Source organism: Leptonychotes weddellii, chromosome 14, assembly GCF_054177405.1.
Source record: "Leptonychotes weddellii isolate Sample4059 chromosome 14, ASM5417740v2, whole genome shotgun sequence".
NCBI lineage: Eukaryota > Metazoa > Chordata > Mammalia > Carnivora > Phocidae > Leptonychotes > Leptonychotes weddellii.
Window position 1 is genome coordinate 8,875,992 of NC_138382.1, and position 27,012 is coordinate 8,903,003.

The 27,012-nt window shown below is 43.7% G+C and overlaps 1 protein-coding gene across 2 annotated transcripts in view; it reads right to left on the bottom strand.

The window, feature by feature from the left end:
- Positions 1 to 27,012, bottom strand: part of DOCK8 (dedicator of cytokinesis 8) — a 219,317-nt gene that overhangs the window by 20,428 nt on the left and 171,877 nt on the right. For both annotated transcript variants that reach the window (XM_081802802.1, XM_081802803.1), the window contains 14 exons: positions 24,280 to 24,425; positions 22,196 to 22,378; positions 21,694 to 21,826; positions 20,635 to 20,722; positions 16,937 to 17,033; positions 15,444 to 15,578; positions 14,044 to 14,196; positions 12,792 to 12,950; positions 11,901 to 12,001; positions 10,937 to 11,129; positions 5,472 to 5,615; positions 4,111 to 4,242; positions 3,506 to 3,640; positions 1,985 to 2,074 (listed from right to left, as the gene is read on the bottom strand). In XM_081802802.1, the coding sequence (XP_081658928.1) occupies positions 1,985 to 2,074; positions 3,506 to 3,640; positions 4,111 to 4,242; positions 5,472 to 5,615; positions 10,937 to 11,129; positions 11,901 to 12,001; positions 12,792 to 12,950; positions 14,044 to 14,196; positions 15,444 to 15,578; positions 16,937 to 17,033; positions 20,635 to 20,722; positions 21,694 to 21,826; positions 22,196 to 22,378; positions 24,280 to 24,425 (1,889 nt within the window). The remainder of the gene's footprint in view (positions 1 to 1,984; positions 2,075 to 3,505; positions 3,641 to 4,110; positions 4,243 to 5,471; positions 5,616 to 10,936; positions 11,130 to 11,900; positions 12,002 to 12,791; positions 12,951 to 14,043; positions 14,197 to 15,443; positions 15,579 to 16,936; positions 17,034 to 20,634; positions 20,723 to 21,693; positions 21,827 to 22,195; positions 22,379 to 24,279; positions 24,426 to 27,012) is intronic.

Genomic DNA, 27,012 nt, shown 5'->3' on the forward strand with positions numbered 1-27,012 from the left:
CACACACACACACACACACACACACACTGAACAGGGCACTTATTAAGAAATGCCCTGTTTAAAAAAAAAAAAAAAAAGAATGACAGTGACCAAAGGCTCTGTAATACCCACCCAGTGAAAAGGGTGGGGGACGACACTGACCTCAGCCTATAAATCACTATTTAGTGTGATGAAATCCTGCTGTCATTCTGGGTTTGGCATCTCATTTAAAACTCTCAGCACCGGCCTTGGGCATTTTAGAAGAGGGCACAAGCGCACCACGTGTCAGGGACGTCACTGGGGACAATGGTGACTCTCCGCGGCATGTGCTGTGCACGCCTATCATCCAAGGACCTCTGACACCTCTGTCGAAGCCTTGCTCAGCTCCTACCACACTTACCACCGTAGGCCTGGGCTAGGGAAGATGCGTGAAGTGAGCAAGTCTTTCAAAATCTGGAGAAAAGCAAACTTGCATTTGGTCAATTCCTCCCTACTTGCATCATCTCCTTAACATCCTGGAGGACAGAACTGAGGGAAGAATTTGGACTCTTCACTTTCCAGGCCTGCCAAATAGCAAACGCTCCTCTGGGCCCTAGCGTTTCATAAATACCTTGAACTTGCATTATTCCCAGCAGCTTACACAGTCTCATGAACACATCTATGAGGTGGGCTGAGCAGGCGGACAGCCCCGCCCCCCCCCCTCCCCCCCGTGATACACGGGGAATATATCTAGTCTTTGCATTTGCTAGCACGCAGCTTCCAAAACTCATGGAATGCCCTGAGGAATAGGAGCGTCTTTGTTATTTTAATGAGGTGACCCAAGCTTGGTGGGTCCCAGGATGGGGGCAGTCACCCAAAAGACCAAGCACGTATTAGAGGGTTGGGAGTCGGGGCTGACTTTGGGCTCAACCAGGGCGGGGAGGCAGAGCTGGAGACTTGAGTTCAGTAATGCGGCCCACAAGTTAATCAATCATGCCTGGACATTAAACTGTGAACACCAAGACACTGTGGAGCTTCCTGACAGGTGAATATATAGACCTGCTGGGCAAGGGGGAGGCTGGGGGACGTGCCCTGATTCCACAAGGAGAGGGCATGGAAGTGCTAGGGTCCTTCCCAGACCTTGCCTTCTGTGTATCCTTTATCATAAAACTGTCATTGTCATAAGGTACTTCCCTGAGGTCTGTGAGTCACTCTAGTGAATTCCTTAACCTGAGGGCTGCCGCGGGAACCCCCAAATTAGTAACCATTTGGTCAGACGTGGGGGTGACCTGAGGCTGGTGTCGGAAGAGAGGGCAGGGCTGTGGAGGCCTGAGCCCCTGCCGCTGGCTCGGGGTGGAGAGTGTCCACACTGGATGCGGCACACCCAGCCGGGGATGGGACAGAATACGCCCTCCTGTGACAAGGGAGGTCGCTGAGGTCCAAGCCCTGCCCATCATTCCCCCAATGTCACGGGGGCCCTGCACCTGGCTGGAAGAAAGTTCTGCAGCCTAAAGCGGGGTGCCACCAAGCGCTGGCAGTGAGAAGTTTGCATCTTTTCAACATGTTTGAAGTTGAGTGTAAAACTTTGCATAGGAAGGCAATAGAGAACAGTGATCAGGAGGATGGGTTTGAGGAGGACAGACCCTGAGCTTGGGTCCTGGCTTGGACACCTGCATGATCCTGGAAAGCTGCCTGACAATTTTGTACCTCAGTTTTCTCATCTGTGAAATAGGAATAACCACACCTACTTCAAAGGGCTCTTGGTGGATAAAAGGAGATGATGTACCCAAAGGGCCCGATGCAGTGCCAGGCACGCAGCTGGTGTTTAATTAATGGTAGCTCTTATGGTTCCTGCCTTGGAATATGATTTAAGATCTAACCACATGATAGGTGAACCCTCGACAAAAAAGTCTGGCTACACCAAAGTGACTTTGAGAGCCCAGACAGAGGAGAACATTTTGTCTTTTGGGGGGTAGAATGAAGGGAATCGGAGACTGAGGGTGACTTTTTGCGAACTTCCCCATACCTTGTTAGGATCCAACTTGGTTTTGTCCACAGGAGCAGAGTCTTTTATCACTTCTACAAATTCTTCACCGAAACATTGGCCATAAAATCCCTAGGCAAGAAGAACCAACAGATTACAAAGACTATTTTAATATAATGCAACTCTTTGTGTCTTAAAAGTTGAGTAAGTTTGGAACAAGCTTAAGGAAGAATTTGTTCATTGATTATTGGAAGTCCTTCTCAGATAATGAGGCAAGTTAGCATTTCTGGAGACAAAAATAAAAATATAAGGAAGTGCAGCATTGCAAACTGATGGATGCTTCCCTAAAATAAGTGTGTTTGACCTCTAACTCAACCAATGTCTTCATCTTTCCAGAAGCAGCTCCAGGGGAATGGCACAATTTACTTCTTGTCTTTTGTACCCTAGGAGCTTGGAGGTCACTAGGCTTCCCAGAATGTGATGAACCACACATTTCACAAGAAGACAAAACACACACTTCTAGTCCCACGTTGGAGAAACATAATAGGGAACCAAGTGGCCTGGGGTCAATTGCTGGTTTTCCTTCTCATGAGCTGAATGACTTTGGACAAGTTACTCAACCACTCTGTGCCATGGCTTCTTTGAGTCCAGTAGGAATTAAAGTCTCTTCTTTTCCAGAGATGGATAGCATAAGGAGCCATTTGGCAACTAAAGTGTTTTTAAGTTTTACAGCTATGAAGAAGCATAAATTCGAAGCAATGACAAGCAGGCATAAGGAATGAATCTTGAATTAAGTGTCAGCACTTTGGGGTCCCCAGGTACTCTGCCTGCGAGGGTTTTGTCTGGAGGACATCCCTTGACTTTCATCCTGAGTTCTTAGTGCTTGGCCCTTTCCATGTCTGCTTTTCTCACTTTTCTCCAGGCTGTTTTCCTGTTTCTCCATCCTTTCCTCTAGGAACATGCCGCTTCTTTTCTGTGACACTATGGATGAAGTGTAGACAGCAGGTTGGAGTTGGGGCTTCCAGCCTAAGAGACGGGACACTGACTCTGATAATCCGCAGAGGAGGGCTCCTTGGACCAGCTCAGCAGGAAGAGCTCACCATGCCCCAGCTCAAGGCATGGCTACTGTGAACATCTCTGTGTCAGAAGTGGGATGTGTTGTCTAGTGATACCACTAGATGTTGTGATGGCCACAACACTTTCTAGGGATAACTCAGTAATTTGGCAGGATTCAAAGTCAAGGTGATAATCTTAAGGCTGAAAAACTATTACTAAAATTTCAAGAGTGATAGGAAAGCACATGACAACAACTGACTTTTGGGTAGCCTTGAAAATAAATACTCACCCTATAAATTTACAAACTTTGACAAGCAAATACAGAATCTTAGGAGAAAACTCTCCAAATCATGCTTTACCTTATGATCTCACCTAATACCTTCATATTAAAAATGCAATCTGGACAAATTTTTATACAGATCAATGATGAATCCGTAACTCTTTTTTTGGCAGTGACCCACTCTAACTTGCTTTTGTGAAGTATATGGAGTCGAGCGCTTTTCTTACCTCTAGTCTGTGAGAGATCTCAGGAAGCTTGGTAATAGCAGGCTCTTTGTAAACAAATTCCTGCTCATCTAAATCCCCAAATTTGGATCCATAGAACCCAACTCGGAAGTAGGTCCCAAACATTCTCTTGTGACCCTAATGAGCAAAATAAGAAAACCTCTCTTTAGTTAGGTCATTCGTGAGGATCTATAGGCTTGTAAAGGGCAGGATTCTTTTGTTATTGTGTTACACAGCATTTTATTCCTATAGCTAACATAAACCGAAATCAAGCCTTTAAAAAAATGTAACGTTTATGGAAGAAACTTTGGAAATAATTTAAAAAAAGAAATGCCACGAAAGATTTCTAGGATTTCTTTGAAGTGAACTTTAAAAATCCTCACATTTCCTGTTTGTAAAGTCATTCAAGGTGCTTTCTTCCAGTCGGAACTGTCCGACCTCTGGTCCTCTGCCTTATTCCCAGCCCCTCTCCATTGGGTAGGCAAGAGCTACAGCAATGAAGTGCTCAAGGCAAATCGCTCGCTAGAGAGGAAGCAGGGCTAAGGATCTCTGGGACAGGGCCACATGCTGCCAGGTAAAAGGACTTGCTGGCCAGACTCCCCAGATACCTTGCTGATGATGCTGTCAAAAGCCTTCTGTAGCTTGTCGTGGGTGGAGGTCAGCTTCCGGAAGTCTCTGTGTGCTTCCAGGATGGGAATGACCAGCTTGTAGACTTCATTAACCGTCTCGTACAATCCTCCCTTAGAAAAAGAAGAAAATCAACAAGAATTTAATCCAGTGGAAAGTTAAGAAGAGCATCCAGAGTTCATTATGTGCTGGAGAATGGATTAGTTATGGGCACCACAATATTTTACAGAGCAGGAGTGACGTCTCAGCTTCTCTGGGATGGCCGGAGCACGCAACCGGAATTAGACACATGCTGAAGGGTCCTATATGATGATGTTAAGTGGGCAAAAGGGTTTCCAAGGAATAAAAACAGCAGATTGGCAGCAGGGACTAGTAACTATTCAGGAAGGCAGCTTCAGCATCATTAAATGTCATCTGGGGTCACGCTTAGCCAGATGTTCCATGCTTGCCTAAAAGGAATTGGTAGGATTCTAACTAGTTCACTTTCTTGAATTTTAGGAAAAATGGAAGTATACTGTACTTTCTCTGAATCCCGAAATGGAAAGCAGAAAAAAGAAAAGATAGTTAAAACAAAAAATACATAGAGGTCGTAGGGTAGGAAACTTGGAAATGAAAGGTAAAAAAGAAAGAAAACCGTAAGGATGAACATAAAATTGGATCAGCTAAATATAGTGAAGTATTAGATATTTACTTGGCTTAAAACTGGCGGGAGGAGTGCGATTATTAACATGAAAATGGGCAACAGACTTTCTCTACTGCCCTGAATCTCACTGACTTAATCTACCTATTTTTGTTTATCTTATCTGAAGTGTGTAGACCCAGATAAGGCAAATGAGGGGAGTCTCAGTGGTTTGCCCTCCCATAGTTCTCTCAGCTGGGCCTGGTTTGCGCCAATCCTGAGGACTACCCAGTCGTCAGAAAGGTAGCTGGTCCATCTCTTCCCTCCCTCCCTTCCCAGTGGCTCCACCCCAATACTTTTCTCCATGAGAGGGAAAATGAGGGAGTGAGAACATGCCTCATCATTTGTGGTATAACCCTGGGCAAGCCATTTCACCTCTCTGTGGCCTAATTTACCCCCTAGTAAATGGAAATAATACGGTATAACTGCTGCCCAGCCAAAAAGCCTGCCATGAAGACCAGAATACTGCAGTGATGAAAGGCTTTCTCAGCTCCCTCCAGACCTGACGCGATTTGCATACATCAAAGTCATCTGGGGCCACCCTCTGCCCCCCCACCCCACACAGCCCAGCAGGAGGTGTGCCTGGCTCGGGGTAAGACTGGCATTCACAGTGCTGGGGGTTCGGCCCACTGCGGAGGCCCCGGGACCCCTGTGAGCACTGACCGTGCTGAAGAGTTCAGCTGCGTGCTCCAGGAGGCCCACCAGGCCACTCTCGGTGAAGTATCGGCCCGAGCACACACCGTCCTCATCGGGTGACAAGGTGTCATCAGAGACTGCAGACTCCTCCAGCACGTTGGAAGAAATGTTCTGAAAGAGATCCCAGGATAAGCCCGGAGAACAGGGGAACCGGACTAACAAAAGGTACCAGAGGAACCCAAGATGGGGCACTGAGCCAGCCCACGTTTGAAGATCCTCAGAGAGCCTGTGATCATAGAATATCTCTAATTCCACCCACAAGACGCCCTGGTTGCCATTTATTTTGAAAGGATACACTGAGCAACTGGTCTTCAAAACTTACAATTTTCTTTTCTTTTTGACCTTGAGGACATACATAAAGGGACACTTACCTCAATGTAAGAACAATTGAATTATTGTCATGAAATAACCCTATGGGACATCCAGCAGGGGTCATGGTTTTTAAAAGGCAAAGACCAGGGCGCCTGGGTGGCTCAGTTGGTTAAGCGACTGCCTTCGGCTCAGGTCATGATCCTGGAGTCCCGGGATCGAGTCCCGCATCGGGCTCCCTGCTTGGCGGGGAGTCTGCTTCTCCCTCTCCCGCTCCCCCCTCTTGTGCTCTCTCTCTATCTCATTCTCTCTCAAATAAATAAATAAAATCTTTAAAAAAAAAAAAAAGGCAAAGACCAATTAACAGCTAAGCAGATTCCTTGTTTCAGCAGCCCAGTGAACCTTGGAGGTGTGCTGCTACTGACTTGATCTTCAGTTGAACAGCCATATTATATGATAATAGCCAATGAAAATGTCTTTTTGGCGGCCATGTCGGTGGCAATGCAACCATTACCGTTGCTGTCTCCCATTTTGTTCTTTTTTTCAAGCTTTTCCTTTACACAAACCATAGAGTTTAAAGCCTCCAGCAGAGGGGCGCCTGGGTGGCTCAGTCGTTAAGCGTCTGCCTTCGGCTCAGGTCACGATCCCGGCGTCCTGGGATCGAGCCCCGCATCGGGCTCCCTGCTCCGCGGGAAGCCTGCTTCTCCCTCTCCCACTCCCCCTGCTTGTGTTCCCTCTCTGTCAAATAAATAAATGAAATCTTAAAAAAATAATAATAAGTCTCCAGCAGAGAGTGCAGTAACCAGGGCCCAGGCTAGGGTGAACCAAGTGAGAAACCGAGGGCACAGCCTTTAGAGAGGCATTCAATCTCAGGGTCCACCCAATCTCAGTAAGTGATGACTCTGAATTTGCTTGACCCTAGGAGTGAGCTGCTTCCTTACATTCTGCCCCTTAGGTGCCTCTGGCCTCACCCCAGCTCTGGCCCTTGCAGTGACTCTCATACTTTTAACATGTTAAGAATCTTTTTTTTTTTTTTCAGCCTGTCTCAGAGTTGTGGAAGAAATGCATAAGGAGCATAAAAGCAATGGGACATCTTCCCAGCTTAGAGACTGCAAACAGGTAGCACACATGCCACTCTTTCCCATTCCTACACTCGTAACAGGCACAACTAATCAATTATAGCACCGTTTCCCTTGAAGTTTGGATACACAGTCGATCCTTGAACAACACGGGTTGGAATTGCACAGGTCCACTTGTACGCATTTTCAAAAATATACTGGACTCTGAAACTAAGAATACACTATATGCTAATTAACTGAATTTAAACAAAATCAAATTAAAAAATATATTGGAAAAATTTTTTGAGACCTGCAACAATTTGAAAAACTCAGAAGTCGTGTAGTTTAGAAATACCAAAAATATTAAGGAAAAGTTAGGTATTATTGTAAGAATACAATATCTTACACACCTAGCATACGAAACACAGGTGAATCAACTGTTTATGTTACCACTGAGGTGTCTGCTCAACAGTAGGCTATTAGTAAAGTTTTGGGGGAAGTTAAAGTTATCTGTGGGTTTTTGACTGGGTGGGGGGTTGTACCTCCACGTTGTTTAAGGGTCAACTGTATTCTCAAAATTCTTAGTGTAGCACTCCAGTCAACCACTACCAACTGACTAGAGTTGGCCTGGGAAGTAAAAACATCTGCTTCCTGGCTTGGCTAGCAAGATCAAGCACATCAACCTTGGCAATCAAGGAAAAGAGCTGTCACAGTCCTCTCATCTTCACATCCAAGACTGTAATGTATTTTGAGGAATATATGAGACGCTCAGACTCTCTTATGGCCAGTCTTTTTTCCAAACCTGGCCTTTCTATTGTGATGTTTCCAAACTGGAAATAAGAGAAAGTCCAAGGGATTCAGCTGAAAGAATCTAATAACTCAAGAAATGAGTACTATGAGAATTGTATGTAATTTTCTACAGGTAGAGGAACAGCTCTGAAGTAATGAAGCTTTATTAGCTGTAACCAGAGAAAAAGGATTCTGGCCGACTTTCCTGGCTTCAGAGTCAGGGAGGCAAAAGTCACAGCAATATCTGAGAATGTATCCGTATCTACATTTGTGCAAGAAACACTGCAGTCTGGGACACAGAATTTCAACGATCTCAGTGCCTTGGAATTCAGTGGCCTCAAAGTTATTTTCCTTGCACAGATTTATTTATCTCCAGTTTATAATTCTTTTCCAAAAATTCAATTTTATTGGCGCAGAACAAGGTTGAAAGCTAAAGCACACAGCATTTGAGAAATCAACTCTGAACATCTGTTGTTAATGCTGTCCAGAAGTCCCTCATCCTTTTGTAGAGTAAGACCTCCTGGGAAACCATCCAAGTCCAGGTGTGGACCGCCACTCTGGCCCAGCCAATCAGCGCATTCCATTTCTCTGGCCACTCTGATTGGCTCAGGGCCGAGCACATGACCCTGTCACACCCAGTAAGATGCAGTGAGACTTTCTCTGCAACTGCTAGAAATGAGCCATCGCTCTGGTCTCCTGGTCTTGAACCTGGGAAGGCATAAACCTAAATACTTCTCGGTGAGCATGGGAAGCCCGTGCAGGATGAAGTCGATGTAAGGGAAAGCAGAGACAGGAAGTGGTGACAACACCGAGGTCCGATGGCACGGTTTGGGCCTCTCCTTCCAGTTCGACAGGTGCTGCTCCTGGCTCATTTCCCTCACGGAAGCTGATAAATTCCATTTCTACCCTAGGTCAGTCTAGGTTTGGTATTCTGTCACTTGCAAGTATACATTTCCAAAAAAGATTTGGTATGTCTCCTTTGAAGGAAAAGAACTGGCTCAAAAGCAACAACATAATTTGGATTCTCTTCCGTAGCCAAGAATACCTACCTCACCATGTTTTGTGTATCATGAAGACCTGATACTCCACAATTCCTTCTGCCTCCCCCTTCACCTTCCTGGTCCTTCTGAGCTTCCCACGACCCCCAGGTTAGGTCAGATTATAAACACGGCATCTTGTACCTCTTTCTTTTTTTTTTTTTAAATTTTTAATTTTTAATTTTTTTAAAGATTTTATTTATTTGACAGAGAGAGAGACACAGTGAGAGAGGGAACACAAGCAGGGGGAGTGGGAGAGGGAGAAGCAGGCTTCCCACGGAGCAGGGAGCCCGATGTGGGGCTCGATCCCAGGACCTGGAATCATGACCTAAGCCGAAGGCAGACGCTTAACGACTGAGCCACCCAGGCGCCCCACTTGTACCTCTTTCTTACAGCATTTATCATAATTGTAATTGAATAAGGAATAGAATAGTTAGATGATGTCGCTCTCCCTGGCTAGAAGGTAAAGTTCACGAGGACACAGTAAGTGCTCAATGAATATCATCTAGAAGAATAAATGAATGGATATAGATACATGAAAAATAGAGCTCAATGCTCCCCTATGGGGACAATGTGGAGTCTTCCTGTTGGTTCTAGAATAACTGTTCTATCTCGCCTTGGCATGGCTTATTATAAGCATCAAATGAATTCTAGGCGAAATTAGAATTCTCAAGCTTACCAAACATGAGAGTCAATAATGAAATGCCATTAATACTTAAGTGATAAATATCAAATAGAATATAGCAACTGTGAAAAAGGCATAAAAGAATGACAAGAAATAGTTCAGTTAATGAAGCATGGAAAGAGGATAATATGATTCAACATGAAGTAAAAAACCCAAAGATTTTCTGGGAATTGAAAGAGTAGCACTTAAAATATGTTATCCTTGATAATATCAAACGGCCAAAATAAATGTGATGAAAGCAGCAGATACATCTAAAATGACTTTTGTAACTTCCTTCATTTTTATGCAAATGAAAATCAGATGTGATATTTTTATGCTTTTTGGATAAGAATTTCATTTTTGGCCTTTATAACACACATTTCTGAATTGAGAAGAGAAGTGATTTGCTGAGGATGAAATGTCAGAATAAATTCTATTGCTACTGAAAGCCATAAAAAAGGAGGGCTTAATAAATAGCAGACAGGTACACAGGTGAACAGAGTTCTAGGGAATCAGAAGCTCCCAACCACCGCCCCCCAGCAATGGTTCCAGTGACTTCTTCCCAAAGCCTGGGGAAGCTACTCTGAATTGTCCTCTCCCTCTGGTTCACATAGCCATCACAAAATTGTGCTGAAGAACAAGACTGAAAAAAAAAAAAAGCCTTTTATAAAATCAGTCATATAGATTGAAACAAGGATAATACGAGCACTTACAAATGACTGTGAATCTGGCTTGAAAAGGGCTCTATTACTGGACTGTTTGTGGATTCAAGAAGAGTCATTGCTGCAGATTATGTCTCTCTTACAAAAGGACTCATAAAACTTTTATTTTCTCTAAAGACTGTATTAAACTATTCAGCAAAAGCTATCCAAGTGGCCACTGAGCATCCTAGCCTGAGCCAATTTTCAGACCTGCTAGACCCTTTGCTAACTGTGGGCAATATTTAGCTTATCCTAAGAAAGTACTGCTTCAGCTCCCTTTTGCCTTTCCCAGGTCCATGCGGTTCTTCCTTGCTTTGGGACTGAGGTGTGGGACGCTACAGAGTTGGGGCATGTGATCAAAGGAATGGATCATGTGGGAAATCATTTCTCTAGTGTCTGGAAAATACTTTCTCAGTTTTCAGTGTCCTGTGCCAACTCCAAGTCTTTGAGAAAGAGTTTAAATGACCTTAGAAAAACTGCTCTCTCAGTTTTGTTATCTGTAAAGTAGGAGTCAGAGTACGTTGCCTATCTGCCTGCTTCACTGGTGGATGGGGAGGGTCAAATGAAATCATGGATCTGAGTGTTTGGGAATGCCTAGAGTGGCTATCAACTCTACATTTATTGTAAATAATTTAAAAAAACAAGATAGTAAAGCAATTAGAAGAGGCAAATATAATACACTAAAGGAGATTTCTTTCAACCTTGGCACTATTGACATTTGAGGCCAGATAACTCTTTGCGGTGGGAGCTGATCCCTGGTTGTAACAACCAGAAATGTCTCCAGAGATCGTCAAATGCCTTCTGGGCTGGGAGGCAAGCCCGCCCCCCCGTTGAGAACCACCGCTCCCCAGGAAAAGCTGCATTAGCTCCCCACCTGAAAGCTGACACTGCCCACGGGCAGGTAGCTGTGGTCCTCCAGCATGCTCAGGTACTCGGCCACTAAGGCGGCCGCGTGCACCAGGCACATGGCGGCCTCCGTGTAGCATTTCTTCTTGGTGTGTTTCTCGGCCATGTTCTGGAGCCAGGTCAGCCGCAGATCAGGAGAGGTCTGGTAACTCTTGGCAATTCTGAAGGCAGAATGAGAAAGTTTCAAGGACAGCTGGTTAATGACACTGTTCTACTGTGCATGGCCACTTCCCCCCACCCGCAAGAATACCCCCACCCGCCCTTAGAGGTTTTCCCCACCTGTTCACAAAATGAGAGGAAAAAGCAAATATTTATCAGTCCGGTTGTTTTTATATCACAGGTAGCGTGTGTTGGACCTCAAGAAATAGCATTTACTTAAAGTTTTATGGGGAAGAAAAAGGCCCAATCAAATGAGGTCTCTTGTAATGGATCTCTAGCAATTTTCTCCCTTTTCTTTCCTTTCTCTCAGAATAATAACAAGACAAAAGTACGACCCGTCTATGACATCACATCAGAACCAATTTATTTCTCTAAGTAGTTTCTCCTGAACAAGGACCATAAGACAAAGTTTCAAACTATTAAGTAAAATATGATTTCTAAATAAAACGGTACATGTAAATCTGAATATAACTGGAAAAAATATAGGAAATAATTCATATGATAATAGATAGTTCTTTTCTCTCATTCTCTGGTAAGTAGAAGATACTGTTGTGAAAGATACCTCAGTTTAAATTAGGGGGACATTTCTAAAAAGGTGTACATGAATCAACTCACTCTCAATGATCAATTTCTACCAATTTCTATATATGCTCTTGGATGTCATCCACAACAGTGTACCCACATGGCCTATAATAATGACACTAACTAGACCTCCACAGTGACAAACCCTAGACCCTCAACTGACACCCTCTGATTTTATCAGAAAAGCTTACCTGTACATGAGATCCATAAGCATCTCGGGATCTTCCTGAAATTCCCTCATTTTCACCGTGTCATATAAGATGCTGTTCAGATTGCAGAGAAGTTCCTCCACCTGCAAAAAAGTGTACACCTCTAAACAATCCTGGCTTTGTCATCCACGGTAACCAGCTAGGGCTGCATTGGAAGGGCACAGGACAGCCATGGGTGGGCTGCTCTCTGGGAGCAGAACTCGCAGGTGGAGGGGGGCCTGGATGGACCCTCCGTGGCCCTCATCTTTGCAGGTCCATATGCTTCGGAGGCTCAGATGTGAGTTGGCCCTTGGGCTCCATCAATTAGCCCCGAATCCTTATACTATCTTCCCTCTTTTTGTTCAACTTGAGCTTAGTTTCACTTATTTGCAACCTGGAAGAGGCCTCAACAGTACTCTGGAACAACCGGGCTTTTTATACCAAATAAGAGGCAGCTTAGGACTTCAGCTTATGTTATATATATTATATATATATAGTGTGCTATGTATTATACACGTGTGTGTGTGTGTGTGCTATATATTATATATAATAGTGTGCTAGATATTAAATACGTGTATACATATTTATATATTTATATTTATTTATAAAATATATTTTATATTAATATTTATTAATATTTATCTATTTTGTGTGTTATTTTATTTTTAATATAAATGTTTTATATTACTTATATTTATATTAACATTAATATTTATGTATTTTATGTATGTCATTAATATTTATATATTTTATGTATAACATAGAACTGTTATATAATTATATGTTATATGTGTTACATGGATACACAGTATACACACACACGTATATATACACAAGTTTATACCTGGCTGATCCCGAACCTGTGCATGAGGTAAGGCATGCTCCTCAGCTTACCTGGGTGGGGAAAGGAGTGGCCTGCATGGCTGTGTCCTCTTCTGCATAGGCCAAGATCGTCCTCAAGGATCTTCTCAGGTACTCCTCGTTAAAGTCTGGTGCTTTGCCCACCAAAGATGCCAGAGACATGATTACTTGCATCTTCACTCTTGCAAAGTTCTGCGTCAGGAAGAGGAAAAGATGGACCAAGTAAGAGACACTCAGCGAGCAGCTAATGGAAGGCAGCGGAGCCAGACACCAGGAGCTCCCCAATGTTTTCTTTTACCCCGTCTCAACCGTTTCCTTTCCTCTCAGTGAAATGTGAGCTCTACTTTGCACAAGATTCATATCATTGTTTAAATGGTTTAAATGGATATTGCTCTGACATAAATCTGTCAGCTCCCTTTAAATTTTCATTGAGGACTGGATGCCCTCCATGCTGTAAGGCTGGGAGGGTCCTACAAAGTTGGGTCTCAAAGACGGATCCTTTTGTACCAAGATTCCTCTTCTTGGGACTTGACTTTAGCTGGACAAAGGAACAGTATCCCCACGGCCACGCCTTCTGAGATTCTGGACCCCGGACAGGCAGTGACTTTCTGTTTCTCCCTCCCTTCTCGCCCTATGGAAAAATATTGTTATCCTGGGGGCCCCCGAGAAAATGTCCTAAATATTTTCAATAGTTATGCCTAACATATGGTGAGGACCCTGTCTTTTTCCCATGGGCCAATTTATCTTTTAAGATCTCTTGGGCATGCTCGTTAACATAACCACAAATGTAAATAATCTAGATAAACGAAAATCTAGATAAATCTAAATAAACCAAAATCTAGATAAACTAAAGCAAAGGTTAACTCTTCTGCAATAAAGCATAAATCCAAAAGCTGCAAAGCTTTGATTAAAATTCAGATGATACTGATCATTCAAGTTCTCCTCCGCAGGTCAGTCTGGTACCATTCAATCAGAATTTGGAAACAAGACAAACGCTTCTGAATTCTTAACCCGCCTGCTGTATTTTTCCCCACAGAGGACAACTTTTAATCTACCTATATTCATTCACTTGTCCTTGAAACACACAGATGGAAACCATGGCATTCATCAGTCTCCATCTTCACTTCTGGTTGCAAACTCAAGAGCTGCCATCTATCTACAGCATCAATTGTCTCCTTCACACGGGACGGAAGGAAATGGCGATCCCGCACACTTTTCCTCAACCAGCGCTTTGCACTGACTTTCTCTACTGATTCTGGGTCACCCCGCCGGTGTGAGCTCTTACACTGGTGGCTCCACAGCTGAACCTCATGAGGAGGTAGAGGGTGGCGCAGGCTTGGCTCCGGGTGCTGTCCACACTGCTGCTGCAATGGTGTAAGACTCGCTGACACAGGTCCGCACACTGTTCCACCTCCTCCTCAAACAGCAAATCCCCGAACTAGGAGAGACACAGAGCCCGTGAGGCATCCCTGGGCACTTCCATATTTTTTTCCTGGACTGGATGCCTGTTGAAATGGGCAGTGTCTGCTGGGACAAGCAGACAGCCCAGAAGAGTTTATGCACTGCTCCATAAAGATAATGAGCTCCTTGAGTCAGAAGATGAATGGAAGCAACGGAGTCGACCTAAGAGCTAATTGTGAACTGCACAACTAAGATCAGGGCTGCGTAATTCACCGCATCGTTAGCCAGGCTGCATTCACCGGCAAAGCCACCTCTCTGCAGGAATGAGCCTGCGTTTACTGAGCCCCCTGGAAATTACTGGTGACTAAGAAAGAGAAAATAGGGGTGCCTGGGTAGCTCAGTCATTAAGCGTCTGCCTTCGGCTCAGGTCATGGTCCCAGGGTCCTGGGATCGAGCCCCACATAAGGCTCCCTGCTCAGTTGGGAAGCCTGCTTCTCCCTCTCCCACTCCCCCTGCCTGTGTTCCCTCTCTCGCTCTCTCTGTCAAAAAATAAATAAAATCTTTAAAAAAAAAAAAAAAAGAAAGAAAAGAAAGAAAAAATAATCCTGAGTGGGGAGAGCAGGAGAATTCTACTTTGTAAATGTAAGTGATCCCGGGGCTCCTGGCTGGCTCAGTTGGAAAAGCATGCAACTCTTGATCTCTGGGTTGTGAGTTTGAGCCCCATGTTGAATGTAGAGATTACTTAAATAAATAAATAAACTTAAAAAATGTAAAAGATCCCATTAAGAAGGTACCGACTGAGAGCTTTCCAATCCAGGGGGAGAAAGTAAACTGCATTAGACCACTTGATGTAAGGAAAATCTATATTCTTCAGGCTATGAGAAATTTACTTCTAAATCTTCTCTCATTTCATGACAAGGCATTTTGCAAGACTTACTGATGGGCATCATGTTCAGGACATTAAGCTCACCCAGATGCGGTATTGGAAAGGGTGAAAGATAAAGGTGCTCAGCTGGTTTTGCCCTCATGTCTCCAGTGAGTGGCCATGTCAAATGTCTATAGTTCCATCCACATTTCAAGTGTGAGAGCCACTGTTGTTCTTAATGGTGAGTTCTCAAAAAATCAGGGCATCTGCTTTATTCTTAGGGAGACTTAAGACCATTACCTTGATGTCACTAAATACCGTGCTGTGTGGGTTTGGGGGCACCTGATGGGAGAAGTGTGAAGCCAGATGAGATTCTCAGCTCTTAATTAGGAGTAAGAAAACAAGCATCCCATGTTTACCTTGGCAATGAGAGCCCGGAGTGTCGCAAAGCAGTGAGTCAGGTAGGTGGTGCTCTGATCGCAGCTCAGAGAATTCACCAGGACCCTTAGAACACCTCCCAGCAGGCTGTCTTTACAGTCCAGAGCCGAGCTTGCCTGAGGGGAACGGAAGAACAGTGTCACTGAATCCCTGTGCCAGGGAGCAGAGGGGTGAAGGACACAAGTCGGCGCTCTTGACAACTAGCACAGCGATGCTGACATTCCATCTCTCTTAGTCTAAGATCTTCAGGATTTGGCCACCCCACACACATCATCCATTACCACGACAGCTGAAGACCTATTTCCAAATGACTTTATTCCAAAACTCCCAAATGATTTGGGATTTATGCCCAATTCCGGGCTGCTGAACTAAGTTATAAGGCATCCCATCCTCCCACCCCAGACAACAGCTCTTGGAATGCTCCTTCTTTATATAGAAGGCACAGCTTTCCTTGTGGGCTTCCAAAACACAACTGTCAGCCTCCCAGTATAAAAGGGGCTGCTTGATGGCAGCAGTGTTTCTAAACAGAACAGCAAGACTAATACCACCAAAGAGAATGACAGATAAGTGCCATTTCTTTGGGGAAAAAAAAAACCATTTTGAGAACTGGTAAGTACATAGCAGTCAAAGCAGTGAGGGATAGAGATATAATCAATATGATGCCAAGTGTTTAAGATATCAAAGACACCACATACTTTTTGTCTTTATGTTTCTATAACAATTCTTTTGATTTTAGACCGCCTAAAAGTAGGATAACTAAGGTTTCCCTGGGTTTCAACAATATTTCTATTCCTAGCTCCAAAAAGCAACACTGGATCTACCCGAATAAATGATTTCTCGCTGGAAACATGGAGGGACTCATTTCTCAGGTTAACCAAAACCCCATTATGACCTGGACTTCTTGGGAATTTTTGGAAACACTCACTTAGGAGATAAAATTAGTATGGTAAATTGTCTTACTGCAATGTTCACGGCGAGGGATGGCAAATTCATGGTACAAGTAACTTTCCTTCACCAATCAGTGTCCAAAGTAGACCTCATTATTCAGACCTAGCACCTTTTCCACCTAGTCCAGTCATAACCTTCGCTCCCATACTAGATGTCAACTTTAATTCAACTGGAGTTGGCCCATCACAAAAAACAAAACAAAACAAAACAAAAACCCTAGCTACCATCCCTCTTCCAGATCGTCAGCCACAAGCCACCGTCTACGCTCTACACTTGGGTATACACTTGGCAGATTTAACTACGAGGGTCACCTCGTCAAGCACCTAAGTGAGCAGTGAGTCAAAGAAGCCAGGAGAATGTTGAGTATCTCTGGAATTTGTAAGGTGAACGCTATTGTAAATGGTAAAAAAAAAAAAAAAAAAAGGGGGGTATTTTGGGATCACATTTCTTTCACAATTATCTATAAAGAATTCCTTATTAAATTCCAGTAAACATGTCGAACAGATCAGGTGTGTGTTGTCCTCACCTGGATAATGTTCTCCTGCATATCCAGGATGATTAAATTTGCTTCTGTAGCCAGATTGCCACTGATCAGGGCTTCTTGATCTAACTCTGCCTTTGTTCTAAGAAAAAAAAAAGAGGTCAAATTAAAGAGCATATCAACCCTGGCCATATTTCAGTGATGGCAAATCTATGCACCAAAGCATAAAGAAATGTTCTGAATAGTCCATCCTGAAATGAAAACAGAGGAGCTGGCCACAGGTAACCAAAGAGTGCAGGACCCTTTCTGAGATTAGTGCCTAATAATGATGACAGTTATAGAAATAACAAAAATGGGGAGAAAAGCAATTACTGGTCGCTACTAGCAGTTAGGCTAGCCAATCCGATTGCTGTGTGAAGCCTCGGGCCGTTCCTGGATTTCCTGCATGAGAACCATCTCTAGATCAGAATCAAGGGAAGTCTGTGCCACAGGCAGGGGGAGTGGGGATGGATGGGATCTGAACTTGGCAGACAACACTGCTGCTGGATTAGGAAAGCTGCTACTTCTGAACTGGGGCAGGGAAGAGTCAGTCTCTTGACTTCCCAAAGACCACCTTGGGGGGTTGCTCGGTCAAGTGGGGACCTTTTGTTTTTTCCCCAGTGGGCAGCAAGGTGGCATTCCTGCAGGACAGCAAGTCATCTAACATCCCGCTGGGTGTTTACTGGTTACTACCCACTAGGGAATGGTAGGGAACGGGAAATCACCTGGCGCTGCTTCTCTGTGAGGTTTCCATTTTGAGGAACCAGAATATTTCAGGCACTAGTTCATTGATTCTCATAAAATCTAAGTGAAGCTGGAAAGGGATATTTTGTATCATCTAAATTTAGTGGCCAGAAAATGGAAGTGTGAAGAATTCATTTCCCCAAGACACCCCCGAGGCCAAAATGTCACTCTAGGGGTTGGGGCATCATGATGTGAGCCCAGAAATCTTGGACCAGGATCACCACCTAGCTGTTCTTGAGTCCCCTTCACCCAACAATGGGATCTCTGCCTCTGCTTATATGCCTCTGAGGGCTCAGAATAAATACTTCCTTGTGTTTTAAATGTTTCCAAACCGGGGCGCCTGGGTGGCTCAGTCGATAAAGAGCCTGCCTTCGGCTCAAGTCCCGCATCGGGCTCCCTGCTCTGCGAGGAACCTGCTTCTCCCTCTCCCTCTGCCTGCCGCTCCCCCTGCTTGTGCTCTCTCTTTCTCTCTGACAAATAAATAAAATCTTTAAAATTTTCAAGCTTAGGATAGGCTCTCTGGTCCCAAGGGGCTCTATGTTGTTTTTCATTCTGCAGGCGATAGTATTTGTGTAAGGAAAGTGAAATATAAAAGCTATTTTAAAAAAATATATTGGTAGATTTTGATTTGGACCAATGCCATGCAACAGACACATAATGATGAACACAAATATCTTCTCCATTTTGTAGTAGCCACACTAAAGAAAGCAAAAAGAAACAGGTGAAAGTAACCGAAAATATTTTTTTTGACCCATTATAGAAAAAAAATTGTCAATGTGTAATCACTATAAAAATTACTTATGAAACCTTCTCCATTCCTTCACTGGTGCTAAATCGTCAAAATCTGGCCTATGTTTCACTTGTATAACTAATGTGGCTACCCTATGGGACAATGCAGACCTAGATCTGGTTTTCATTTTTGTTGTCAAAGTTTTTCAATTGTGGTAAAATACACATAACATAAAGTTTTCCATCTTAACCACTGTTAAGTGTACAATTCAGTGGTATTAAGTACACTTGTATTTTCATTCAACTATCACTGCCTCTAATCCAGTTTTTAGAAAGCTTACCAGCCTGTCCTTTAAAACGTTGGTTCTAAAATTGGACTGGACAACAGCATTGCCTAGAGTTTTACCAAATCCTGATTTCTGGGTCCTACTGTGGGAGGTTCTGAATTCATTGTTCTGGGGTACATCTGGGCACTGGGAGCTTTAAAAGCTTTCCTGGTGATTCTAGCGTATAGCCCAGTTGAAAATTACTGCTCTAAAAGAAACAGATCCAAAATAATTAAAAAATGATCTGAAAGAAAAAGGTGAAAGACACCGCTATTATAATGACAAAAAGTTTTCCAAATAGCTAAATCTCACTACGGTTTCTCTTGAAAAACAAAACAAAACAAAACAAAATAACCCACGCTGCCCCTGACCAGGGAGTACTGGGAGGCCCTGCATGGAAAGGCTCAGTGTGGTGTTATTTCTGCAAGCAAAAGGGGCAGGTTTCCCAAAACCTCAATTTATGCAGCCCGGGCCAAACATATCTTGTTAGGCTCTTCTCCTAATCTCAGAGAGGAAATGGCCCAACCCCCTAAGCGGTTCTGTAGCACATAACTCCATGTGCCTTTCTTTCTTTTTGTTTTTTGGGGAAGACAGGGTGAGCATGGCCTGAGCTAGAATTTATGGGTTCTCAAAACCAAACATCTCAAAAATTAGTTCAGGGAATTTAAAGCAAGAATAAAATACCCACAGCAAATGGATATTACTAATAAGAGCAACAACTAGGCTTTCTCAGTAACATCTGTAATAAAAATGTTTTAAAATAAATTTGACTCTCAAAAGTCCCATAAGTGGACTAGAATGATTCATTCTTGTGATGATAACAAAGACAGTAAACGTATTTACTGACGAAACAACGTTATTCAAGCCTGCCTTACCCCCACACCTCCGTGATGGGGGCTTCATACCCCGAGGAGATGGACGACCTATACCTTGTCAAGTGTGTGGGGCAGGGTCCTTAACCATGTAATGTTTTGCTCAGTGGACCCTGATATTCATTAGGCTATCTGCTGCAAAGAGGAATGGCAGACATGAGCTCTCTGTTCAACATATCTAGTTGTATGTCCTTATGTATTCAAATTCTTACACATATATATCTCATACGTTGCAATCCAAGCAGCAGGATTTTTCTTCTTTCATTTTTTATATTTTTTGCTGATAATAGCATGTATTATCTTATGTATATGTGTATATATGTGCATATGTGTGTTTATGTATAGAGAATAATACACATACCCATTGTAGGAGATACAGCAAAGTATAAAGAAAAGAACATCGATTACCTCAACACCCAAAGAGAACCACCCAAGGAAAATCGCTGTTAATATTTTGGTAAATTTCCTGCCAGTCTTAAAATGTATTTACCCTATGTAGTTAGAGATTTAAGATTCTACTCTAAAATCAAGTGTCTGTCCTGCTTTGGTTCACTTAACATTATATCATAAGCATGTCCCATGTCATGAAATTTTAATAGCAACCTAACATTTCCTTACACCTATTCTTGAGCATTTACAATGTTTCCATTTTAAAAATATTGAGTGATACTGACATAAATATCTCTGACTACACCTTCTGTACATGCTTCCGGAATGGAAATATGAATTTGAACTATGTGGTCTTGGGTGCCCTGTCCTGTCCCCTCCAGCAGCTTTTGTCAAGCTATCTGAGATTGCTAAATATCAGTTTTCTTTAAATGCTTATCAGTGTGGTCAAGTTTTCAGAGCTGAAAATCATAACTTCTTATACCTTTGGTTATCCTGGGTCCCTGGACGAAGTGAATTTACCCAGATAATGATGTTTCACTTTCTTATCCTTGGAAGGATGTAGTTGTTTCGGTAATACAAGTAGCCTGGGAAAAAGCGTTTTAGACTTTAGGTAAAAGTAGCACAAAGTTGCTGAGTGACTCACTTATCTTGCTTCTCATTAGCCTGCCGCCAATGTGTCTGCTCCTTCCTCCATCTCAAATTTTCACTGAGGCCTGGAAATCGGTCATTCCCTAGGAGTTAAGAAATGCACGAGAGGAATGTGATTAGCACGAAACCCTCTAAGATAACCACAAGTTCCGTAACAAGCTCGGGGGAGAGGACTCAGCACCGCGCCTCCGGCTAATTAGAGCCCATGCGGGACGCCAGGAGGAGACATGGCTTTGCCCAGGACCTGGCCACCTGCGCTTTGATTGACAGCCTACAGCTTTAGAACCCTTGCCTTTCTGGAGTGTGGGTGAGCACGTGTGTCCTGAACAGAGCGTTCCAGTGAAACTGGGGTTCTCAGTGAATTACTGAAGAGGAGCATGTGGGTGTTAAATGGGCGTGCCCTCCCACCACCACTGCAAGAGCTGAGCTCCCCCCAAGCTTCCAGCCACTGTGTCCCACTGCATAGAACGAGCTGTCACCCTGTAACTTTGAGCATGGTGACTAAGACGGAGCATGCCTGAGAACCTCACTCTACTCTACAGCAGTGAGGTCAGCCTTTTTGAGATCATTCCTGGCAGGCCTGGAACACTCGGACACACCTGGTTGGGGTGGGGAATCGTCTGTGTTTTAGTAATGTCTTGAATGATCTGGGGAGATGATTTTGGAATCAGAATTATCCAGCGTCTTGACCGTGCTCCACAAAGACGAGTAGTCAAATGCCCCGGGGAGAGGCTTTGACCTTGAGGGTGACCACATCCCACCTATCCTGTGACTCATGTCCTTGGATGTGACCTGTACCGCTGACAAGTCTTAAACAGAAGACACATTTGGGGACATTTCCAGGGTTCCTGTGACCTCAGGACAGCAGCCTTCCTTCGCAAGTACACAGCTAACATTCCATACATCATGCACAGAATCCCGGAACCTGCTTGTCTTTATTATCCTAAAATCTTAAGAAAGCAGTGGTAGGTCTACTCGCGTTGTGAGGACGCTTCTCCTCACCGAGGGTGTAAAACTCACTGACGGGAAGCAGGGAAGGGCAAGGCCAACACACCTGGAGCCCGACAGCGCCGCATCATCTCCCCCCGGGCCCCTTCCCCGCGGAGCAAAGCCTCTTCCAGCCTGGCCTTGACATCCCTTGACTTCTGCAGGACTTGGGTACTGACTTTGTCAGAACTCTGTTTTCCCTGGACAGGAAAGAGGCAGAAGGCTGTTCAGTGTGGTGAGATGTCTGTGCGTGGGGAGAACCCCCAAAACACAACACTCTGCAGTGAAGAACAGCCAGTTGGGACATGTGTCCCCATGGAGATACTCTTTGGGGGTGTCCTATCCTGCAAATGACAATGGGATGAGGTTCTCTCTGCAGAAGGCAGAGATCCTTCCCCTGAGAAATGGCCGTATCTAGAATGTAAAGAGGTTATGGGTTTTAATACAGAAGTGAGACCAACAGATGGTGCCTCCCCCCCCACCCCCAAGCCAAGGGGAACCGTAGTAACAACATCGACCTGAACTTGGGAGCTAAGAGCTGGTGCAAGGCTGAGCCACCTCACACTCACCTTGTACTCGAAACACGAGACACAGATAAAAAGGAGATCTAAGATCCTGTTTAGCTGCATGGATGGCAGGTCGGCGATCCACTTCCTGATGAGGCTCTGGTCGGCATTTTTCATGATCCAGAGGAAGCAGATCATGAGGTTGCGTGTCGTGTCGGCATTCAGCATGTTGTATTGCTTGTAGGGCTGCAGGGAGGCGAGGGCGAGATGGACGCAGGGGAAGAAGTAGAGCCATGGGCACCCCAAAACTTAGGGGATGCTAAGCTCTTAGAACACAGGCACTGTACTTCGTCCCTGGCTGGGGAACTGTTTTCAGGAGCCCAACCTTTCCAGGGCTACAAAACTGCGTTCCCTGAGCTGAGGTGCTCAGCAAAGGGGCTCACGTGGGGCAGTGTCTGAGCCAGGCTTTCAGCCACATCCTGTGGCACCCTCCGGCTCCGGAGCAGTGTGGTCTGATGGTCTGTCCTGCCTTGACCAGCCCCCCACCCCCCAGTCTCAATGATACAAAGGGAGCTTCCAAGCTGCTAAGATTCCAAGTATTTCTCCTTCCAGCGGGACACCAGAGGGTTGAAATTAGAGCAGAGAACAAGACTAGCCAGGCTCCAGAAACATCCTAACTGTTCAAGAATTAACTTCTGGTGTCAGAGTCCAAAGTATAATATGAGGGTCATTCATGAATCAAATGAATCAAATCCCTAATTTAGTGGAGTCCTCTGTGCTGGGACTTCAATTACAATTTATGTTTTCCTGAGGGGTGGGGGGTGGGGGCTCAGGCTCTTTGCTTTAAGGCCTGGGTCCCAAGTGTTCGATTTTGAGTGCTGAGCACACTTTCTTTTACTCATCCAATCAAGACAAAGAACACTATGTGGCTGCCCCCTTGGTTCACACGGTGTAGCTAATACCCAGTGGAATGTGAAACCGCCTGTTTGTAAGTATGTGCAGGAAATGTTGGTTTGGGAATGACAAGGCTTATGAAATTAGTTTAGTCTTCCTGAGTATGGTGACAAGAAGATATGAAAACCTTAGTGATAACTTCCTAGGGAAGATCCTCTAATGGTGAACTCTGGGCATCTGAGCATATGCCCTTTGAGCCAATTAACAATGTAAAAGGCATCTACACTGCCTTAGGCAGCTAACTTTGGTAAGATGCACATTATTAAGGTGAAGGAGGTCATAAAACACAGTATGTCTCCAACTGCAGGATGATGAGTGATGTCAACTCTCAAGGGTCTTTTTTCTTTCTTACATCCCTGCCCTCCAGCCCTTCCGGGGCTGTCCTGGGGGTGGGGGCTTGCTAAGTGCTAGAGGGAAGAGAGGAAAGCCATCCAGCAGAGAAGCTACTTAGGTCTAGATGCTGCCTTTCCCAGGAGAGAACCAAGTGGAGTGCTCTGCAGATGTATACGTTACACTGAAACGCAAAGTTAAATGAAGCTGGACAATGCGGCGCTGTCACTGTCTGCCAAAGGAAGAATCGAGCTCCTCAAGGAATGGAGTTCCCACCTCAAGGAAATCAGACACTGTGTTCCTGGAGGTGCTGCTCTTTAAGCCCAGAGTCTGTGCAAAAGGACAGAGCTATCCTACTCTGTTTGGGCTCCCTGGGGACCCAGAAAAGCTGAAGTCTTTTGCCTAAGAAGTACTCACCCCAAGCAACTGGCCCCTTCAACCATTTCAACCATTTTTTTGGAGGCAAACATAGTGTGAATGATAAACATAGAATAAACACCACTCAAGCCTCCCACCCGAGGGAGCCTTGGTTTGATCTTCTTTGCGCCGATCTCAGATATCCCAAGTTCACCTCTTTCTGGTGCTCTGAACCTTGAACTCAGGCACCGTTGAGACTGCCTGCATTTGGCCTGTGGACCTACCGCTGCAGCCAGGACCACCTGCGACTCTGCGGCCTCATGTGTGCCGTTCCCCTTCTCAGCTGCTAGCTCCACGCAGATGCCTTTCAGAACTGAGCAAAGAGGCGGGAATCTCACAGCCCGCTCTGCTCTGGGTTCCAGTAGGTAAATACAAGAACAAGCCCATGAGAAGATGGGACAAGACACAGGACAAAAAATAAACCAGAGAAAGGTGCACCAACATACCAAGGAAGAAAGCATTGTTCCACTTGTCTTCAAATTAAAATTGTTTCCGGCTATGGCCAGCGCCACGTTCTGGTTAATTGTACTGGTCCCTTCTTGGTCTTCATCCGAGCCATTGGCACGATTTTTTCCACTACGGGCATCTGCAGCTGTAATGAAAACATCATTGGCCTTACCATATGATCCAACAACGGTGCTTCTTGGTATTTAGGCAAGGAGTTGAAAATTTATGCCCACACAAAAATCTGCACGTTTCTAATGGCCAAAACGTGGAAGCAAGCACGATGTCCTTCAGCAGATGAATGGATAAGACAATGGAGTATTATTCAGCAGTAAAAAGAAATGCGCTATCAAGCCATGAAAAGGCACGGAGGAATCTTCAACGTATGCTACGTGAAAGAAGTCAATCGGAAAAGGCTACATATTATATGATTCCAACTCTATGACATCTGGGAAAGGCAAAACTACAGAGATGATAAAAAGTTCAGTGGCTGCCAGGGGTTGGGGGAGAGAGGGATGACCAGGCAGAGCACAGAGGAATTTTAGGGTAGAGAAACGACTCTGGTTGATACTATAATCATGGATACACAGCATTATATATTTGTCCAAACCCACAGAATTTACAACCCCAAGAGTGAACCCTAATGTAAACCATGGACTTTGGTAATTATGATGTATTGCTGTAGGTTTATCAGTGGTAACCAATGTACCCCTCCAGTGGGGGATGCTGACAACAGGAGAAGCTGTATATACATGGGGGCAGGGGGTATATGGGAAGTCTCTATACTTTCTGTTCAATTTTTGCTCTCTAAAAGTTAAAAAAAAAAAAAAAAATCTTTGCTGATGTGAAGCCCAAAACAGTATTTCCCTATGTCTCCTACCCACAGAGGAACTGATACTTATTAGTCACTAAAGTCAGCACAGTAATTTAAAACCTGATGTCTACTGGGGTGTCTGGGTGGTTCAGTCGGTTAAGCATCTGACTCTTGATTTCAGCTCAGATCATGATCTCAGGGTTGTGAGACTGAGCCCCGTATCAGGCTCCTTGCTCAGTGGGGAGTGTGCTTGAGATTCTCTCTCTCTCCTTCTCCCTCTGCCCCTACCCCCGACACACTCTCTCTCTCTCAAATAAGTAAATAAATCTTAAAAAAAAAAAACAACCCTGATGTTTAGCATTACTGCTAAATTGCTACCATCTCTAGGAAAAAGCAGGCAGGCTAATAAAAGAGACAAAATGTTCAGCAAAAGATTCAGCTAGAAATTAATTTTTCAAATTGTAAAAATAAAAATTTTCAAAGCATTCATAACACTTCCCTGTAATATAATATTTTTAATTTTTTTTCTAAGTTTTTATTTAAATTCCAGTTAGTTAGTATAATATTAGTTTCAGGTGTATAATATATTTTTTACTCTATTCATATATTTTAAATAATGACCAAACAGAAAGGAACCTGTAATTACAGAACTATTCAGTTCTTTATAAATTAACAAGCTAACAGGTCACAAATTCGGCAATAATGTATTAAATTTCAAATATCTGAAATGAATGTTAATTTATTATCTCTACATAATATAGACATACCTATGTTTCTATGTAGATCTAGATGTGTGGGGACAAAAAAAGGACCCACCACTTAAAAGGTTGGTTTTTCACTACCAATCACACACAAAGTTTTTGCTTAAGCAGTTCTTAGAAAAGTGTTATTAAATCACTTGCAACTCATTGATTCATTAAAAACTCATATTTTGTTATGCTTGTCAACATTGTAAGTATTTGTATCTTCAATTTTTCAGGAAAATTAGATTGCAAACAGTATTTCCTTCTTCTAAAATTCTGAAAACAGAACTCAAATATTTTTAGAACAGTTTTTTAAAATAAGAGTTCACTATTTGTGTTTAAAGGCAGCTGAGTTTTTAAACAAATGGTAAAATGAGTAGCATGTGGCAATTATGTAAGATCTGGTAACATTATCAGATTTGAGGATGCATTCTTACTTCCCCTAAATATGCACAGGATCATGGTTATAAAAGACAGAGAGAAGGATATAAACATTTGCCACATAAAATGCTTTTATAGAGGGTCTCTCAGTTCATCCTTATCACAATGCTAAGATGTAGACATTGTTACCACATTTTTACAGTTGAGGGAAGGGGAAGGAAGGCATTGAAAGGTTGAGGAATTTTTCAAAGGTCACATGTAGCAATAAAGGGGCTGGAATTTGAATTCAGCTGTATCTGTTTAAAAAACTATATTCTTCTTAGTATTAAGGATTCCATATGTAATAGATGCGCTATATTACCTCTAATAATAGAATACCTTCACTGTTTTCCCTTTTGTCAGCTACATCATGACTATAAAGGTCAATGCCATACATCAAGAAACCACTGAGGTTTTTTTTTTAAAAGATTTTATTTATTTCAGAGAGAGATCACAAGCAGGGGGAGTGGCAGGCAGAGGGAGAAGGCAGGCTCCCCGCTGAGCAAGGAGCCTGATGCGGGACTTGATCCCAGGACTCTGGGATCATGACCTGAGCTGAAGGCAGATGTTTAACTGACTGAGCCATGCAGATGCCCCTCATTATGAAGTTCTTTTTTTTTGTACCTGTTTTTATTGTTATGTTAATCACCATACATTACATCATTAGTTTTTGATGTAGTGTTCCATGATTCATTGTTTGTGCATAACACCCAGTGCTCCATGCAGAACGTGCCCTCCTCAATACCCATCACCAGGCT